This window comes from Oxyura jamaicensis, chromosome 6 (assembly GCF_011077185.1).
Source record: "Oxyura jamaicensis isolate SHBP4307 breed ruddy duck chromosome 6, BPBGC_Ojam_1.0, whole genome shotgun sequence".
In the NCBI taxonomy this organism is placed as follows: domain Eukaryota; kingdom Metazoa; phylum Chordata; class Aves; order Anseriformes; family Anatidae; genus Oxyura; species Oxyura jamaicensis.
In genome coordinates this window covers 32,220,605-32,237,570 of record NC_048898.1, presented here as the reverse complement: position 1 = coordinate 32,237,570, position 16,966 = coordinate 32,220,605, and the positions used below count along the sequence as shown (strand labels likewise).

Here is a 16,966-nt window from a genome sequence, read left to right as displayed (position 1 = left end):
GTTTTCTACTAGGAAACCCCCTGCATTGATTCTCAAGACAAGAAAACGTGTGGGTTCCTTTTCTAGGGAAGAGGATCCCAACACGTTGACATAAACACCAAAATCGCCTTGAGATAACACATCCAACGAAGAACTTTCTATCAAAAAATTCTTAGAAATCCAGTCCTGACCCAGAGAGTCCCCTGTGCTCATTAAAACTGCATGCCAATGTCTTCTTCAGTAACACAGGTGATTCATTTCTTTCTTATTATTTGTCTTTCCTAATCATAGGTATGTGAATTATCAATTACACTTAGTGGTTAATTGCCCTTCATAAAGATAGCTTTTCTATTTTAAATTAGGCAGTTAATATATTGTAACTAATAGCATCCACTTGTACGTTATAAATATATCTTCATTGATTGGAGCAGTGAATGTGAGATTCGCTCACAAGTTAATGAAGCAATTGAGTGAAGAAGTGCAGGGTGTACCCAGGGAATAATTATTGTTAATGAATTATGATGTGACCTTCTCAGAACAATGAACAATCGGTGTGACAGTGAGATGACAGCATTCCACATCTGTTATTCAAAACACGGTTTCAGCTGTAGTTAAAAAGCAAAGCAATGTAATTTGGATACATAAACTTTAACAAAGTGTGCTGTGGTTAAAAAAAATCTTATTCTATAGGCAAAGCCTATCTCCACGCTCTTGGGAAACAAATCCCATGATTCATGACTGTCTGGAAACAGACATTTGTTGAAGAAGGATCTATTCTCTCTCTTCTCAAAGGTCAATTAAATGACTTCAGGAACAACACTAACCGCCGAGTTGCACAGACAAATAAATGTGCCCTCACACGTCAGCTTGGTGAAAGCAAAGACTGGGTTTGCCTATACTACTATAATTTAACTCCCTGTTCAGAATTTTAGATGAAAACCACAGTTACACTTCTGAAATGCATGTCCAAAGTGGAAGCAGTTGAACATTTCCCTGCTTCAAGCCTTAGTGACCACCAGCAATCACCACCTCAACAAATGAGCTCAGTGAATTAGTCATACCAAGTCAGGTCTAGAAAAAGTTCAGCCAAGTTGGTCAGAAAGTTGTTCTTTGGCTGAAACACAAAAACAACTCTGAATAGTACCCTGGAACACTAAACAAAAGAAAACCAACAAAAGCTCCTTACTCTACAAAGAAGAGTTATTTCTACAAAAATACCTTCTCAATGAAAACTCACCTGTGCTTTCAAAGTTGGAATCTCTAAAAACAAAACAAAACAAAACAAAACAAAACAAAAAAAAACCAAAAAAAAAAAAAAAAAAAAAAAAGCCTCTGCTAGCTTTTAGCCAAATCCTTACACAACAGTTGCACCCGCTGGTAACTGCACGATTACACACACGCCGGGACCAGTCCACCCCTCAGTGCTCAGCACACGGACCGTGACCACAGCCTGCAGGCCATCCCTGTCAGCAATCAACCATTAACTCGGAGCTTAAAGAAACAGGGAGAGCTCAGAGCGACAGCTCTGCGTGGGGGAAATCCTGGATCCACTCATGTTTATAGCGAAACTCTCCTTCAGTTTTCATGGCCAGGCTTTGCTAAGCTGAAAGGGACAGCCTGAAGGTCTGTCTGGCAGAGATGAGACGCCTTGCAAAGCAAAGTCAGTTCTTCACAGCAAGCCCTGAGCTTCTGAGCAGCAACCGGTGTGCACGGTGTAAGGCACAGATGAGGAGGTTACTGCAACGCCTAGTGCTAGCAGGTGCGGGGAAGCTGGGAGAAAAGTACAAGTCTGTGATGTGATGCCTTACTTGCTAAGTAGGTACCTGCAAGTACAGAGGAATGAGACAACAGCAGGTGAAGTACCTAAGAGAGATTCTGCCCAGACCCGCCGCATTACAGTTAGCAGCAGCACCACTGCAGTATGGCCGGCATGCTCTGTGAACCCAGTCAATGCGGCCTTCAGCTGGCTCCATCCCTCACCGCCACGGCACAGGTCCCAGAAGCCCCAGAAATCAAACGTGATCAGGGCACAAGCCGAGCACCTACACGGCAGTGCTTCACCCCGTGCTCCTGAGGCCCGTGGACATGCCGGTGCCGCTGGGCAGGCCCCGTGTGCCCGTCATGGCACCGCTCCCACGAGCAGAGCGGGCACAAGGCCGCACGGGGGCTGAGCAAAGCAGCCCACAGAACTTCCAGGCCCCAAATCGTAAACGGGCAGAACTAAAACCCCAACAGGTGGCTAAGGAGACGTCCTCCTAAGCCTCGCCACAGGAGGGATTTAAGCCCGCTCCATACCAAAGCAACCCTTTGGTCGCCCACACGATCCCTAAATCTGGAGCTGGGGGCTCCCGCTCAGCGCCAGGCACGCATTGAGGGCACGGAGGTAGGAGATACTGAGATGAGGTTTTTAATTTCAGCCCGGCACCATCCCTCGTGCCTCGCCAGCTCTTTGAACTGACCTTTACCTCATCCTGCCGGAGCGGGACAAGACGCTGAGTGACAATGTCCCACAGTGCAATTACCGTGCGTCAGATGAGCCGGTCCCTTACAAATCACCTCGAACTTTACACATCTGCTGGCTGTCAGCATCTGCCAGGTTCACTCACCCGAAAATAATGAAAAAACTCTCATTATTGTTCCATAACAGGTAAAGTGTTAGGACAATTATTAGACATCCTGGCTGACCTTGTGCAGACAACCAACTGCCCTTGCCAACCTTTATGGGCAGACTTTGGGCATATAAAACACAAAAGCCGTTCTTTTAGACAACGCAGAGGTTGTGACACCAGCAGGAAGAGAAACGGCCCTAGGATCCAGACTGAAAGCCATCACTCCTTAAATTCACGTTGTCCTGCAAACGGCAGAAGAAGCTAAGGACGTGGCGTGAGGCTAAACTTCAGACATCCCCTCGCTGACCACCCGCCCTGTGTCGCAGCCAGGGTTTGTCCCACCAGGAGGGCTGGGTGGCAGCCGGCAGGCTCCTGTGCACACGGGCAGGGTGGCAGAGGGCCACGTCCTGCACGAGGCAGCAGCCCGAGCCTGGCAACTGGATTTGGTGTTGTACAACGGGCTGGGAGGAGCGCAGGTTGCACAGTTTCAGGAAATGGCTTTCTGTCTTGCCTGCAGTTCTTCTGAGGTTTTTTAGTTTGAGAGAAAAGAACGCGTACTGAGCGCTGGTGCTCTTCAACTTCTTGCATGCACAAATACCCGTGTTCTTCCGTGTGAACTTGTCACACTAACACCATCCCAGACACAAGGGAAAACACCACCACCAGGTAGCTGCTTGAGAACAAGCAACAAACTAAAACCAGAACTCGTGCAGGAATGCCCTCCGCAAGGGCCAGGGTGCTGGTGCTACAGGTACATCTCCTGTCCAGGGAATTTTCTGTTTTAGTTGCAAAGTTGGGAAACCTCCTGAACAATATCGTTTTTTAAAGCAATCTCCCCTTTCTAAAAACCATAATGAAGTAATGAATTGAGTTTTGCAAAAATACATGAGTGCTAGACCTCAACAATCTGCATAAATGTTGATAAAAACTCATTGGGACTACAAAATGGTGAGCAGTCAGGACAAAGGGAGGTATCAAAATCTTCCACACCTTCAAACACTGCCGACCAGCAGGCAACGTGGTGTTTTTTTCTTTCCTTGGTGGGCCCACTTGGCGTGTGAAGTAACAACTTACCAAAGGAAAGCAAACTCAGAAACAGGCATGGAAAAAATCAGTGCTGGATAACTGGAGAGGCTAAGTATTCAGGTAGGGGTAAAAATAAGATTCAAAGATGAGCAGTTTGGATTCAGACGCAGGCGAATTGATAGCTATGTATCAGCTAAGGACTGTCTATAAACATGAGAGATTAGAGATGAGCAGGCAGCTGCAGAAAGACTCCAGAAGCAAGTGCCTGCAAACCCCACGCAAGTGAAAAAAGGAACATTTTGGAGAAGATAGGTTAAGGCCAACTTGTTGACCATTCCTACTGGCAGCATTTGATTAGATTTTAATCACTGAATCATACGGAAGGACTCATTTAGAAAGAACACCATTGGTGCCTGGTATAGCCAAGGTCATTAAAACTCCCGATCTCTGATGCTGCACCTTTCTGCTCCATACAGCAAGGCTGGCCTTACAAATCCTTACGCATTGCATTTTTGGCCTAGCTCCCCTTGCATTTCTGTGTCTGAAGCACATCTCTACATCTGCCACCTTACGAGCACAATTTCCTCCCCAGACCCATGTGGCTCACCTCTCTATATAAAGTAGATAATTTGGAGGGAGCCCAAACGAGGGATGTAAAAGGGATTAAGAAATAGAAGGGCATTACCTCTGAACAGGAATAAAGGCTGATTAATCAGAAGAAGCCAAAAGAAAAGAGGCAAAAACTAAGGTCTCAGGAAACTCCACTTAGAGACACTGCTTGATAAAAAAAAAAATTAAACCGTTGAATTGGTATTCGACGTAAAATTGAAAAGCCTACTGACACCTTTATTTAGGTATTTAAATAATACTAATCTTGCAAAAGTAGAAAGAGGTACTGAAATTCCCATGTCACAGCAGACTCAAAGTCCATCTTGTCCAAAACTCTCTACCAGGGCTGCCTTTTTTGATGCACAGAACTGCAGCTGGACACCAGAATTAGTGAACGAGTTACTTGATGCTATAAATCATATTCCCCCTGCCTGAACAGGGCACTGATGGGGCACAATAATATGCCACAACAGCGAAATCTAGAAATAAGTGAAATTAGAATTCAGAAATAATTTGAAGGGAATCTGTAGGAAGGAAGCACAGAGCGAAATATAAGCAAATGCATACAAGATGCATTTAACTGCTGCAGATTAACAAATTAGCTTCAAGTATTCTAACCAGCAGACCCAGATTTCAACCACACTGCAGGCACTGCATGAGGGCTTCCATGCCATCTTGCAGTGGCTGACTGGTTATTGCACCATACCTACACAATCTTGTAACAAAAAAAAACTGTAGACTTAAAATACTTCGTAATTTTCCACTTTGGAGTTGTGAGGAAAAAAAAAATCAGAGTTTTTGGGGGTTCAGATTGCATGAACAGGTCTGGAATACATTTATCTGCAGTAAGCAAAACACTTTTGTGGATATTAATCATACTCCAGTAGCTTTAATTCTTTGCCAAAAGCAATTATTTTGCCTCTGAAACCGCTAATTATTTCAATAAAAGCTCAGTCAAAACCAAGCTATCTTCATCATACTTTTACTCTGTATACAAATATCATCTGTTGGTAAATACCTGATCCTATGTCTGAAAAAAAAAATGTGATTGTCAAAAGGTTTCATTTAGCCTATTTTTTTTTTTAATCAAGAAAGAATTCATTTTCACGTGCTCTGCACACTACTTTAGAAAGTACCACACTATTCCATGGCAATAGTTCAAAGAGCAAACTGCATTCCAGCTAATTTAGTGTGATTTTAATCTGGAAGTGATCCACTGCTAATGATACAAACTCATGCAGGTATAAGCTGCCCCAAGGCAAGCAAAACACAGCTGATCTTCCTTTGATACCCGCGAATTCTCAGCTGGCTTTTGCACCTTTCACTGCACTTGGAAGCAGCAGCAGAGCTAAGAACTACCCCTTCCAGCTCGTCACCTGCAAAGACAGCGTGCAGTTTTAATGAAGACCTTTAGGCCAAAGTAATGGTGAGATTGGTGAGGATATGCAAAGAACTGGGCTGGATTCTTAAGACTTCAGACTGAGTTCACCAAACATAAAAGACAGGGAAAAAAATGAATAAATCAAGTAATACGGCAGTGGGGAACTGAGACAAATCTCAAGTTCTAAAGCACAGAGCGAGGCAAAGGGCTGCTTATCCAGTCCAGGATTAATTGGTATTTATACGAGGTGGTAGAAGAACAAGTGCCGTTACTCAGTGGGTATCACAGTAATATCTTCTATTATTCTTTATTGGTAAATATTTGTATGCCACGTAATTGTGCTGATGGACAGTAAATAGCTGAAGGCCCTAGAGGTTAATGATGTTTAAACTCCAAAAGTGCAAGCACTTATTCATGCAATTTCCACAGGCAGCACTCGCTTGGAGTATCTACATCTTCAGGGACAGATATTTTTAAAATAATAATGAACACTGCTGTTTAGGGAAGAAAATCCCTAGGCAAGTCCAGTGCTCTAAGAAACCCGGGGCCACAGACTGCTGTGCAGCTACAAACAACTTTACAGCCACTGAGGATCCGTTCCTGGCTCTGCTTCTGGCTCTGCCAGTGAACAGCTGCATGGCTACACAGAACTTCTTCATCCTTTGGTGTGTCTGCGGCTTCATCTAGGAAGGGCAGGAGATAACACTCAGCCTCCTTTGGGATCCGTGGATAAATCTAACAGAATTAAGCGTAAAGACAAGTGAATGGATATTTACCCCCGAGTTTGTACAGTTTATCTGAACGCCTCTTTCTAGGACTCCTTTGCTGCTGGTGTGTAGCAAACATGGAAACTTTGCACGTCTGCAGCACGCTGAGCCATGCTCGGGTTAGCTTCTGTTGCAACAAAGATTTCTTACTCCTGGTCCCACACATCCTTCAGATGGCTCTTTGTAAGCCCACAACTGTCCCACCCGAACCCCCGCACGCTGAATTGCTTTACAGTCCCCGTTCCGCTTGTTCTCCTCACAATCTTCGCCTTGTTCGCCTCTCCAGGTACCTCGTTTTAACACGGCTGTCCAGCTGCTCCACAGCCTCCCTGGGCTCGAGATTTCCGCTGCTCTTTTCAAGACCCGGTGGAAGGCTGTGCTGGCAGATGCACAATCCTGGCCGAACAACAGGATGTTGTAAATGTCCAACCACTGCGTGCTTTTCATATGGATATGCTAATGGGCACGCTATCAGCACACGGCTGTAAATGCAAATAACAGAGCTCAGGCTGGGCTGCTTTTATGGCTGTTTAACCACCTTCTGTCTTGTAAGAGACCAGCTCCCTACTATTTGGGAGATAAAAAGCGAATAGCTCACCTCATGTCAATGCTGCGTAAATCAATTAAGACAACAAGAGCGCGGCACGGAGGCTCTGTTAAGGCTGGCTCCAACAAAGTCTTTAAGTCACCGATGGGCTCTCTCATCTGCCACAAACACCACCGCGGTGTCTGCCTGCCATCCGCACACGCTCAGAAGAGACGTGCTTTATTCAACTCTTACAAGGATTAAAAAATAAAAAATAAATAACAAGTGTATGCCACAGCAAGCTAAACAATCAGGAAATGCTGTGGGTTGGAGGTTTTAAAGGGCCAATTTATCTTATCAAGCAATTTTTTGAATTTCCTAGTCCCCTACGACTCCATTTTCCCCACTCAAAATTAACAGCAGCAGTCCCTAGAGAGTTTAACGGCATTTCTGATACCCTGGGTTCTGGGTTAAAACTCTGGTGCTAATGTCCTTAGCCACAAGGGTGCATATCTGCCATGGTTTGGCCAGGTATTCAGGAGGATCTGGATCCAGTGTAGTGCTGCTTAAGAGCAGAAGGACATCTGCTTCGTACAACAAATCCTTCTATGGCTCATCCATCCTTTCGGCCTCTGATTCACCAACTCCCTTCCAGTGTATGTTGAATCCTAAAGTATTTCGTGGGTAAAAATTATCAGAGATGCAGGTACATTAGTGAGAAACGAAGCACTCCTGGTTTTCACAAGTAATACCAACTTGGACAGTGATTACTAACCTATTCCTTCAGGGGATCTCCAAGGTACAGATGGTATTACTGAATGACATCTTGGTCAGGGCGTTTCAGAGCCCATCAGTTTCTTTCGTGATCGTTCCGCTCCATCTGACTGTACTGCTAGCTAAAAACAAAAACAAACGAGAGAAGCGACCGCCTGCAGCCATCCTAAATATAAAGCAGACCAAATTCTCCCGGCAAAAATTACACTGCTACTTTCTCAAATGCTAACTGAAAATCCTGCATGGCAGAATTTGGCAGAAAACAAGAAAAATAACGCAGCAAATATAGTTTTAGAAGAGCTGAAATGACTACAGTCCTATGAAGCCAAAGCAAATCAAAGTATTTACCTATGTTTTTTACTGGTGCATGGTATACGTTGTTACACGAAGCTAATTGCTGTAATGGTGCGGGAGATGATGCGGGAAGACAATCTGAAGGCAACAGGTCTGCCGTCAGTTTATCAGAGTCCATATCCATTGTGCGAATTATCAAAGTGGTTTTGAAGAGTTATACCAGACAATTAGAACAGATATGCACTAAGAAATTGTAGATCTCTCTCTTCACAAAAGATCCTATCGATCTGAATTAGTTATAAGCTTCCTAGCTATCTGCATTTATGACTTTCTACTTGATACAAAAATGCATTAATTAAAAGAGAGCCACTTTTAGGTTTGATCCATTTGCACGAAACCACCGAGCTGTACCATGACGCAGACACAAATAGCAATGATCAACTGGTAATGGGATAATGAGCAACTAAAGATTTTAAATGGTGCGAGCTAGAACAATTAGCAACCTAATAGGCAGATAAATAAGGCTGCTTGACTTTACCCAAGGAAAATGATTACTCTGAACCACTTACAACGAAAGACCCGAACAAAATACACCTTTCTTTTCCCCTTTCCTGGCACTTTTCAGTACTCACTCGTGTTGTCCCAGAGATGGGACCTCTCATTGATTCAAAACTTCTAGAAGCCCAAAGATGCGTAACCACCCCGTTCCCAGCAGTCTCCCCAAGAAATAATCCCTGTGCTTGGACCTGCAGCACCAGGCGGGACGGTGGCACAGTGCTGCACAAGGGCACTGTGCTGTCCCCATCCCTGCTCACCAAACCCTGCCCAAACAATCGCAGCTCTCCCAGCATCTCAGAGCCCTCCTCGAAGGTGCCCTGAAGTCCCGGCTACATCAGGCGGGCAGACGGGTCGAATTAGCTGCTGAGATGCAGAACCCCCTAAAAGCACTAGACGTTTCCAGTATTTCACGAGAAAGCCATTAATATCTCGCATTTAGCCCAAGGCCAGAGCTTTCCTGTTGTTTCAACAGCGCATTTCTGGCATTGCCCTGAGTTAAATTGCAGTTTATGTTGCCTCCATATGGGAAGTTTCAGCAAATGCAGTGACAGTTAGCAAATAACAGTCTGCAACCTGACCAAAAATAAAGTTTAAAAACCCAGGAGAAACAAACAATATGTCAAAAACATCTGGGGATCTGTGATACAGATATTATTAAGTACGTCCTGGTTTATAAAGAAATGATCTGCCTGCAGACAGTAATGATATGGCTGTTGTTATTTATGTTTGTTACGGCCATGCCTGAATGCCTCAGCTACGATCAGGGCTGGCCTGTGCTAAGCGCTGCACAAACTCAGCCCAAGAGAGAGGCCCCCAAAGCGCTCACAGTCTAAAGAAACAAAGAAATAAAACCCCCATTTCACCAAGGGGGCAACGAGCCACAGGGCAACAAAATCATTTTGTCGCAGGCACGCAGAAAGCTTCTGGCAGAAGGAACCAAGCAGCTTCTCTGCAAGACAAAGGATGCTGCAGATGACGAAGAAAATAAAGCAAAATTCATCCGTGGCTCTGGCGCCCTTACTGAAGGGTTGCGGGCACGTGTGCCCCAGCAGGTGTTGCTGAACACACAGCTTCGACCACGCTGTGAGCAGCCACAACCTCCCACATGGGTGACTCAAGCCCACGGCAGCTTGCTGCCTGTGCACGGGACGCTTGTTGTGTGACAGCAAGCTTTGGGATCCAATTCTTCCTCCTGCGGAGGGGAACCACCGCAGCACCCAGGAGCCCAGCAAAATAATCAGAAAGTGCCACTCAACGAGACACGACTGAGTGCTGTCACAGGGAGGGCGATAGGATGTCTTATGAGGCACGATGGGGAGCAGGAGCTCCTTCACGGGCAGGCTGCTGGCACAGCCCCTGCACGGAAATAATGTCATCGGGAGGATTTGAGCGAGATGAGAAGGGAGACCAGGGATGTTTAACCCTGGTAGAGGTCTCGCCCAGAAGCACCTGCCTCTTTACAGTCAGCAAACAGGCTGCTCCATGCTTCATGGGAAACAAAAGCTTTTATTTTACTGCCACCTTTTTCTTCTAGGGTCTATTCCGAATCCAGAACCTGTAGCCCAGCTACAGAAAAGCACGAGGACAGAAACCACGCTGTGATGTTGTGTACAGAGCACACTGAGGAACGGAGACAGAAGCAACTCATGGAAAACCCACAAAGCACAGGATTCTAATACTAGGTCTTTATAAAAGCAACTTTTTCCCCTTCCTAGCGTCACCGACTTCCCTGCTCACCCGCCAGCCTTCCCGACACCGCGGCTCCCTCCGAGGCTGCTGGTGCCAGCGGACCCCACAGCGGGGCTGCGGAGCCTCGACAAACCGTAAACGTGCCTCAAACGCTGCTTCCTGGCAGTGCTGCGAAATCTGACCGTGCAGAAGAAAACAGGAGATTTGTCCATTTGCGCTGCACGCGCCTGCTACGTGTATTTCAAGGAACGTGAACAGGGGTCTAATTGAAAAAGCCGCAAAGACTTCTTGCATTAGCAATGCATGTAGGTCTTTTTCAGTTCAGACTTTTCCATCTCAGTTCCGCCAGCGTTTAGGGACATGCTCTACTAGACTCATGTGAGTGTTTTTAATGATTTCAACATTTGCTCCTGTTCCTTCTCCCGCTGGACCAAGCGCTCCTCACAGGTGTATTGGTGCAAGGCGGTCCCAGAGGACACGAGCCTTAGAGGCTCTTGCCAATCATACGGTTAACACTTAACGCTGTTTAGCGTTAAAAGCCCACTTACCGGCCCCGGGCCGTGCAGCGGTGCTTTAGGGCCGGCTCTCCGAGCACTCCCCCGGCGGCGCCGGGCGCGGAGCTCGCCTCACGCTGCCGCAGCCCCGCCGGGCCCCGCGGCGCTCAGAACCCGCTTCCCCCGTCCCGCAGCTCCCCGCACGGCCCGTGGCCGGCCCGGCAGGGCTCCGCTTACTTCCGCACCGCCTCCGCCGAGCCGGCGATGGGCACCCCGCCGCCGCCGCCGCCGCTGTCGTAGAGCACCCCGCTGATGTCCAGCAGCAGCCCCCGCACCCCCCGAGCCCAGGCCGCCATCTTGGCGCCGCCATCTTGGCCCGCCATCTTGGCGCCGCCATCTTGGCCCCGCCTCAGCCCGCCCCGGGGGCCGGTGGGCAATGGAGTCCCCGTGGTGGAGCCCGGTTTGGTGGCTTCTGATGCGTTTTTGGTGGCTTTGGAGGCGTCTCAGGCCTTCCTGGGGGCATCCTGGGCTTTGCCCCGGGTCTGTCTGCGGAGAAGTGGCGGCAAGGCCCGAGCATCCCCTGGCAGAGCTCCCCTTCCAGAGGGAGGCGCGGGGTGAGCCCCCCGAGGGCTGTGGCTGAGCGCCTCAGAGCCCCCCCACGTCCAACACCAAACGAAGTCGGTCCCCAGGGCACCCAACCGGCCCCCAAAGCCCCACAAGGCCAGGTCCCCATGGCCAAAGCACGATCAGTGCTCTGACCACCCCAGTGGTGCCGCCTCACGTGTGCCCCGTGCCCCGCAGGAACACCAAGAGAAACAAATGGTCTTGTCGTGAACAGAACCGAACCGATCGCCTCTGTTTTCCCGTCACGGATAAGATCCTATCAGCGGTGTTCCAGCTTTGCAGACAACACTGTTTTCTCCCTTGATAAGGTCCGAATGCCGCCTTATTGCTAATACCATCAACAGCGCGCCGTGGCTCGCGGAATACATCAGGAGCTGTGCTGGAATTACAGCCCACTTTGTTTTAAGAAGAGCAGGGGAGCCTTGGCAGCATTGATTTGCATCACCGCGTCTGGAATAGCCTTTGGCTTCTCCTTAAAGATAATATCTAAACTGTGAAATTCATTAAATAGACCCAGAAATGGATCAGGTTATTTAAAACAACATCACTAATAGTGCAATATCTCAGCTGTCTACGCTGATAGTGAACATTGTCTTGGATAGTGTTATCAGTCCAGGACACCCGCTATGAATATTGATCCGCAGCTTGTTACAGCCATCACTTGCCGTCAGGACAGGTCAGGGTTGAAACCCACCTAGCATCAAAGCAATTTAAAGACAGCACTCAGCCTGAATTTTAATGCCCGAGCTGGAAAACAGACCAACTTCAAACAGACTGCTAAAGCCAATCCATGAACGTGTGCTTTTTCTGTGTGCCTTTCCATGGGCATGTATGTTTGTAGGTCAGCCTCTATGCACGTGTTAACCTGATGATATTTGAAGAAGATGTCTGCTAGCTCACAAATTAATCCCAACACTACAATTTACCTTCTAAGCTCTTGCAGTAGCAATAGCTCAAACAGAAATATTTGTAGTCCTTCACAGATCGGATGATTTTTTTTCCTTCCAAACAAGAAAAATTTCCAGTGCCTCAAAGGCTAACAAGCATCCTTAAAACAAAGTGAGCCACACACCTATTTACCATATCACAATACCTATGATTTTTCCACGTACTTTGAAACTAGCACTGCGGCAAACAAAAAGAATCTTGTTTCAGTTACATGATCAGGATACACATTAAGATTTCAGACCCATTTTCTTTATTTGATGTCCTTTATGAGGTATGCTGTCCAGAAACTAACTGTTCTCCACCCCTTCCCTCTCCTTCTGCACCTCAGGTAGCGCTGAATGCACAACCACCGCTCTGCCAGCACACAGCAGAATGCTTTCCAGCTCCCCACCGGCTTCATTTTCATGCAGGATGCATCCCCAGAACTAAGCTCTAGCGGTGTGCAGCTTCACCGGGTGAACTCCCCGGGACAGAGATCCCTTCTCTTCTAAATCTGTGTGCTGTCCCATGCCAAAGCCAGCGCTGAATGGGTCCTTGGATGCTGCCACCATGTGATTGACCAGAGTAGCTAATTGCAGTCGCATCTCCCTGCACATCTTCATCTCCTCCTCCAGCTCCCCATTATCCTAATTCCTATTCCTTTGCAGTGACAGATAGAAAGCCGAGTTCTGCTCTCTTTATTCCCATTCTGCATCACCCGTTCCCATTGAGCTACACCTTAGTTTTACCTCGGAACTAACTGACAGCACCCCTTTGAAGACCGGCGGACACATTCATTTCAGGGAGCTGAAACTGAGACACCTTCAAAGAGAAGGGCCACAAGCTTCATCTCCTCGAGTAAAAGCAGGAGAAGCAGCACGTTCCCACAGACAGACGGACAGACAGAAGGAGCACTCCCTTCCCATGCTGAACAATGCCCTTGCCCACACCTCACCCTGATTCACAGCGCCAACAAAAAGCAGAAATGCTAAGGAGATGGAACGGCGTCCCCCTGGAAAGCCGCAGAAGTACAGAAATACATTGCCAGCAAGTTCCTAACAAATGTGGGTGACCAGGAGTGGTCGAGGTCCAGGGACTGGAGCAGGATGGAGAGACCTGACCTGCTGCTGCCAGTCTTACCCTGGCTAAGGGATAAGAGGCAATAGGGCACGCTCCCAGCGCGGGTATGCCTCAGTTTCCCTGCCCACACCAGGGCTGCACTGCAGGATTTAGGGCCCAGAGCCCGAACCAGGCAGCCCCGAGCTGACCCCAGGAAAGCGCAGACGCTCGGGGACCAGACATCACCTTCACACCCTCAACCGAGCCATCCAGCAGAGGGGCTCTCCCCTATCCCCATCCCTCCCACGACCCCCGGGGGCTCGCGGGGGGGCTGTCCCCAGGCGTGGGGCTCCCCCCGCTCCCCCCGGAGCCCCTCGGCGGGGGGAGGGCGGCGCTCGCTGCGCCCCCGCGGAGCTCCCCGCGGCCGGCGGCGGGGAGGGGGCGCGGGGCTGCGTGCCAATGGCTGCGCTGCCCCCTCCTCTGCCCCCACCCCGCCGCCGGCCCCTCCGCCCGGCTTCTCCTCCCCGCCGCTTTCGCTCCGAGCCTCCAGCGCCCCGCCGGCGGCTCCGGGAGGCGGCGGCGGCTCCGCGGCGGCTCCGCGGCTGCTCCGCGGCGGCGCTGCCAACCCGCAGGTCCCCGGCTGGAGCGGTGCGGGGGATGCCGGAATGCCCGGACGGCGGGGCCAAGGAGCCCCCCGTCCCGCATAGGATCTCCTTCTCCATCTTAGACATCCTGGATCCCCAGAAATTCACCCGGCGAAACCAGGCGGCCGCGGGGAGCGGGGGCGAGCAGGAGAAAAGTTTGGCGAGAGTTGAAGTGGGAACGGGCGCTGCTCGCCCCGGGAGCGGCTGGGATAAGCTAGAGGCGGATGGTAGGAACGCGCTCGAGTTTCTCTCGGCGGCGCCGGCGGGGCGAGCAGGTGGCGGGGACGGGCCGAGCATCCCCCGAGCCCGGCCCCGCTGCGGGGTGGGTGGGGAAGGCGCCGGGGGACTGGGGGGAGTCTGGGGTCCCCGCGATGGGAAGGAGCAAGCTCCGGTCCCGCTGGCCCCGCCGGTTCCAGCCGGGACACCCCGCCCGCTGCACCCCAGGCGAGGAGAGGGCGTCCCGGGGGCTGCCCCCGCCCCGAATCGGCTGCTGGGTTCTGGGCAGCGCAGCCCCCCGAGCCTTTCCCCAGGCCGGGAGGGGGGTCCCGAGCCCCGTCCCGATCCCCGTCCCCGTCCCGATCCCCCCGCGCTGTCCCTGCCGGCCCCCGGGGATTGCTCAGCCCGTCCCCGGCGGAGGATGCCTCAGCTCCCATTGATCGATATCCTATTACTGGCTCCCGCCTATCTCCCGCCCGCAGCTTGCAGGTACCCACTTCAAACCTCCTTCCCCCGGCCTGATCCTAATATTGTTCGATTAAAACTTACCTTTAATAGATGACATCTATCGATCCGGCCCTCGCAAATCTGAAACTCCATTAGCACGGAGATGGGGAGGGGGGAGGAGGAGGAGGAGAGCGGGGAGGGGATTTATTTCGCTTCAGAAGGGGACTTTAATAACTTCTCTTTTAATTGGTAAGCAATCCATCCCCACACCTCTCCCCACGCCCCCCCCAGCCGAAGAGACGGCGCCGGACGGGCGCCCGCCCCGGCCCCCCCACCCCCCCCCCCCCCCCCCCCCCCCCCCCCCCAGACCCCCAGGCATCGCCCGTCCCCACCGGGTCCCGTCGGGGGGGCGCAGGGGAGGCTGCCCACCCCCGGCGCTCCCCCCTGACGAGCTCCGCCATCTCCCCGCAGATGCGGAGAGCGGAGCCGAAGCAGCGGCCGAGGAGGGTCCGGGAGCTGCCGGCACGACCCCCGGCCCCGCTCCCGGTCCCGCAGCCCCGGAGGAACCGGGCTCGCCTCGGGGCGGGCGGCGGCGCCGAGCCGAACCGAGCTGCGCCAAACCTCGGCGAGCCCGGACGGCTTTCACCTACGAGCAGCTGGTGGCCCTGGAGAACAAATTCCGGGCCACCCGGTACCTGTCGGTGTGCGAGCGCCTCAACCTGGCGCTGTCGCTCAGCCTCACCGAGACGCAGGTGAAGATCTGGTTCCAGAACCGCCGCACCAAGTGGAAGAAGCAGCACCCGGCCCCCGACGGCTCGGCCGCCCCAGCGCCCCCCAACACCACCGCCCGCGGCCCCCCGAGCCCCCCGGCGCGCCCCGCCGCCACCCCCGGCAGGACTCTGCCCCCCTTCGCCGCCGCCGAGCTCCTCTTCCCGGCCGCTTCGCCCTTCCCGCTGGCCGCCGGTCCCTTCGCCCCCTTCCTGGGGCCCGCCTACCTCGGGCCCTTCTACGGCCCGCACCTCTGAGGTCTCCTACAGCCCGCACCGCGGGGGTGCCGCCGCTGCCGGGCTCCTGGGCACGTCCCCGATACACCTGGAGGCATTGGGATGGAGCTGGCGAGCCTCCAGCCACGTGCCGGTTCCCTCCAGAGCCTTCTCCAAGTTTCTTTTTAAACCGTTCCTCGTCGCCGCGTGGCTTGCTGGCACATGTGTCTGAGCTGGAGCGCCCAGGAGCTGCGATGCTCGCCACCACCGCCGGGACCCTGCTGCCTCCCATCCGGCTCCCGGGGATGCGAGCGAGCCAAGACGGCCCCAAGCCTCAGCTGTTGCCCGTGGACCCGGCGGTGCCCCGTGTGCCCAACGTTTTTACGCCACTTCTCACGTTGGACCTAAAAACTGTGAGCCGTGTACTCGGTACCCTGCCGAGGAGGGGGTTTCCTTTTGGCCGGAGGGGTAGGGAACCGCAGCTCCGTGCCAGCGGGCGAGGAGCACAAAATCTGCGGGGTCAGTGGGAAGGTATCCGATTGCTGCTAATGTGCGTCGCCCCTCTGCCTTTCTTTTCAGTCCATTCCCGTTGACTTCAAAGGGTTTAGATGAGACGTCTAAAGATCGCTCCTCTCGCAGAGAACGGGTGTTCTTGTAAGAACAGCGTTAGCGCCAAATGAGGCAGAAACGAAAACATAAATCAGAGAAAATGATTACGTTATTCATTTCTTTTAAAACGGGGCATTTGTGGTAGAAAATAAGTAAAACGCAGAATCTCCCGCATGCAGAGACCTATTTTCCATAACAGAGAAACACATGCTTTTTCTCTTTTCCTTTTCGGAACATTTCTTAGGAAGGAAAATCATATTTCATCTTCATCGGTACAAGCACCGGAATGAAAAGGAATTGTGGTTGGGTGCTGATCCCTCCCTGAGTGGCCGGGAAGTAATTGGGTTTAAAAACTCCGTCTCGCACGGTTTCACGAATTATTGCAATACGCCGTTCCGGGGTGTTTCCCCTTGGTCTCACGATGCTTTAAGGTACACATTGGCTCTCCAACCAAAAATCTTAGCTCGTAAATCCTATCCATCTCTTCTTGTGTTTGTCTAAATAAAAAGGTTTGTTTGTTTGTTTGTTTGTTTTTTAAATTATTCCGCGTTGACTTGTTTTTAATTGTGCTCAGATGAAGCGGCGTCTGCCCTGTGGGTGTGTGTCCGGGCACCCAGCTCCTTGGGGTGGGGCGGCTAAAGGGGCTCCCTGGGACCCCCTGCCAGCAGCAGCACCCTAAAGTTTTTGGGGCTGAGGCGGGAGCCCCACAAAGCTGGTCCTGGGGCCGGCACAGCCAAGTCGCCGCAGCCGT

General features: G+C 51.3%; 2 protein-coding genes and 1 long non-coding RNA gene across 5 annotated transcripts in view; 1 reads left to right on the top strand and 2 right to left on the bottom strand.

Moving 5' to 3' along the window:
- The window catches only part of LHPP (phospholysine phosphohistidine inorganic pyrophosphate phosphatase), an 81,243-nt gene extending 70,121 nt beyond the window's left edge, over positions 1 to 11,122 (bottom strand). For 2 of the 3 annotated variants that reach the window (XM_035330018.1, XM_035330017.1), the window contains exon 1: positions 10,944 to 11,120. In XM_035330018.1, the coding sequence (XP_035185909.1) occupies positions 10,944 to 11,089 (146 nt within the window). In that variant the 5' untranslated portion in view covers positions 11,090 to 11,120. Of the gene's footprint in view, positions 1 to 10,943 lie in introns of all 3 variants that reach the window. The other variant, XM_035330019.1, reaches the window with a different exon arrangement.
- LOC118169069 lies at positions 6,065 to 7,435 on the bottom strand. Its single transcript, XR_004751906.1, has 2 exons — positions 6,970 to 7,435; positions 6,065 to 6,853 (listed from the first exon to the last, which is right to left on the bottom strand). It is a non-coding gene; the product is annotated as an uncharacterized LOC118169069 (long non-coding RNA).
- An 834-nt stretch (positions 11,123 to 11,956) lies between the features above and the next one.
- On the top strand, positions 11,957 to 15,648 carry NKX1-2 (NK1 homeobox 2). The gene is given in 5 exon segments (XM_035330116.1): positions 11,957 to 12,006; positions 13,658 to 13,847; positions 13,849 to 13,944; positions 13,947 to 14,187; positions 15,095 to 15,648. Coding segments are annotated over 5 exon segments (1,131 nt in total).
- The last annotated feature ends 1,318 nt before the right edge of the window (positions 15,649 to 16,966 follow it).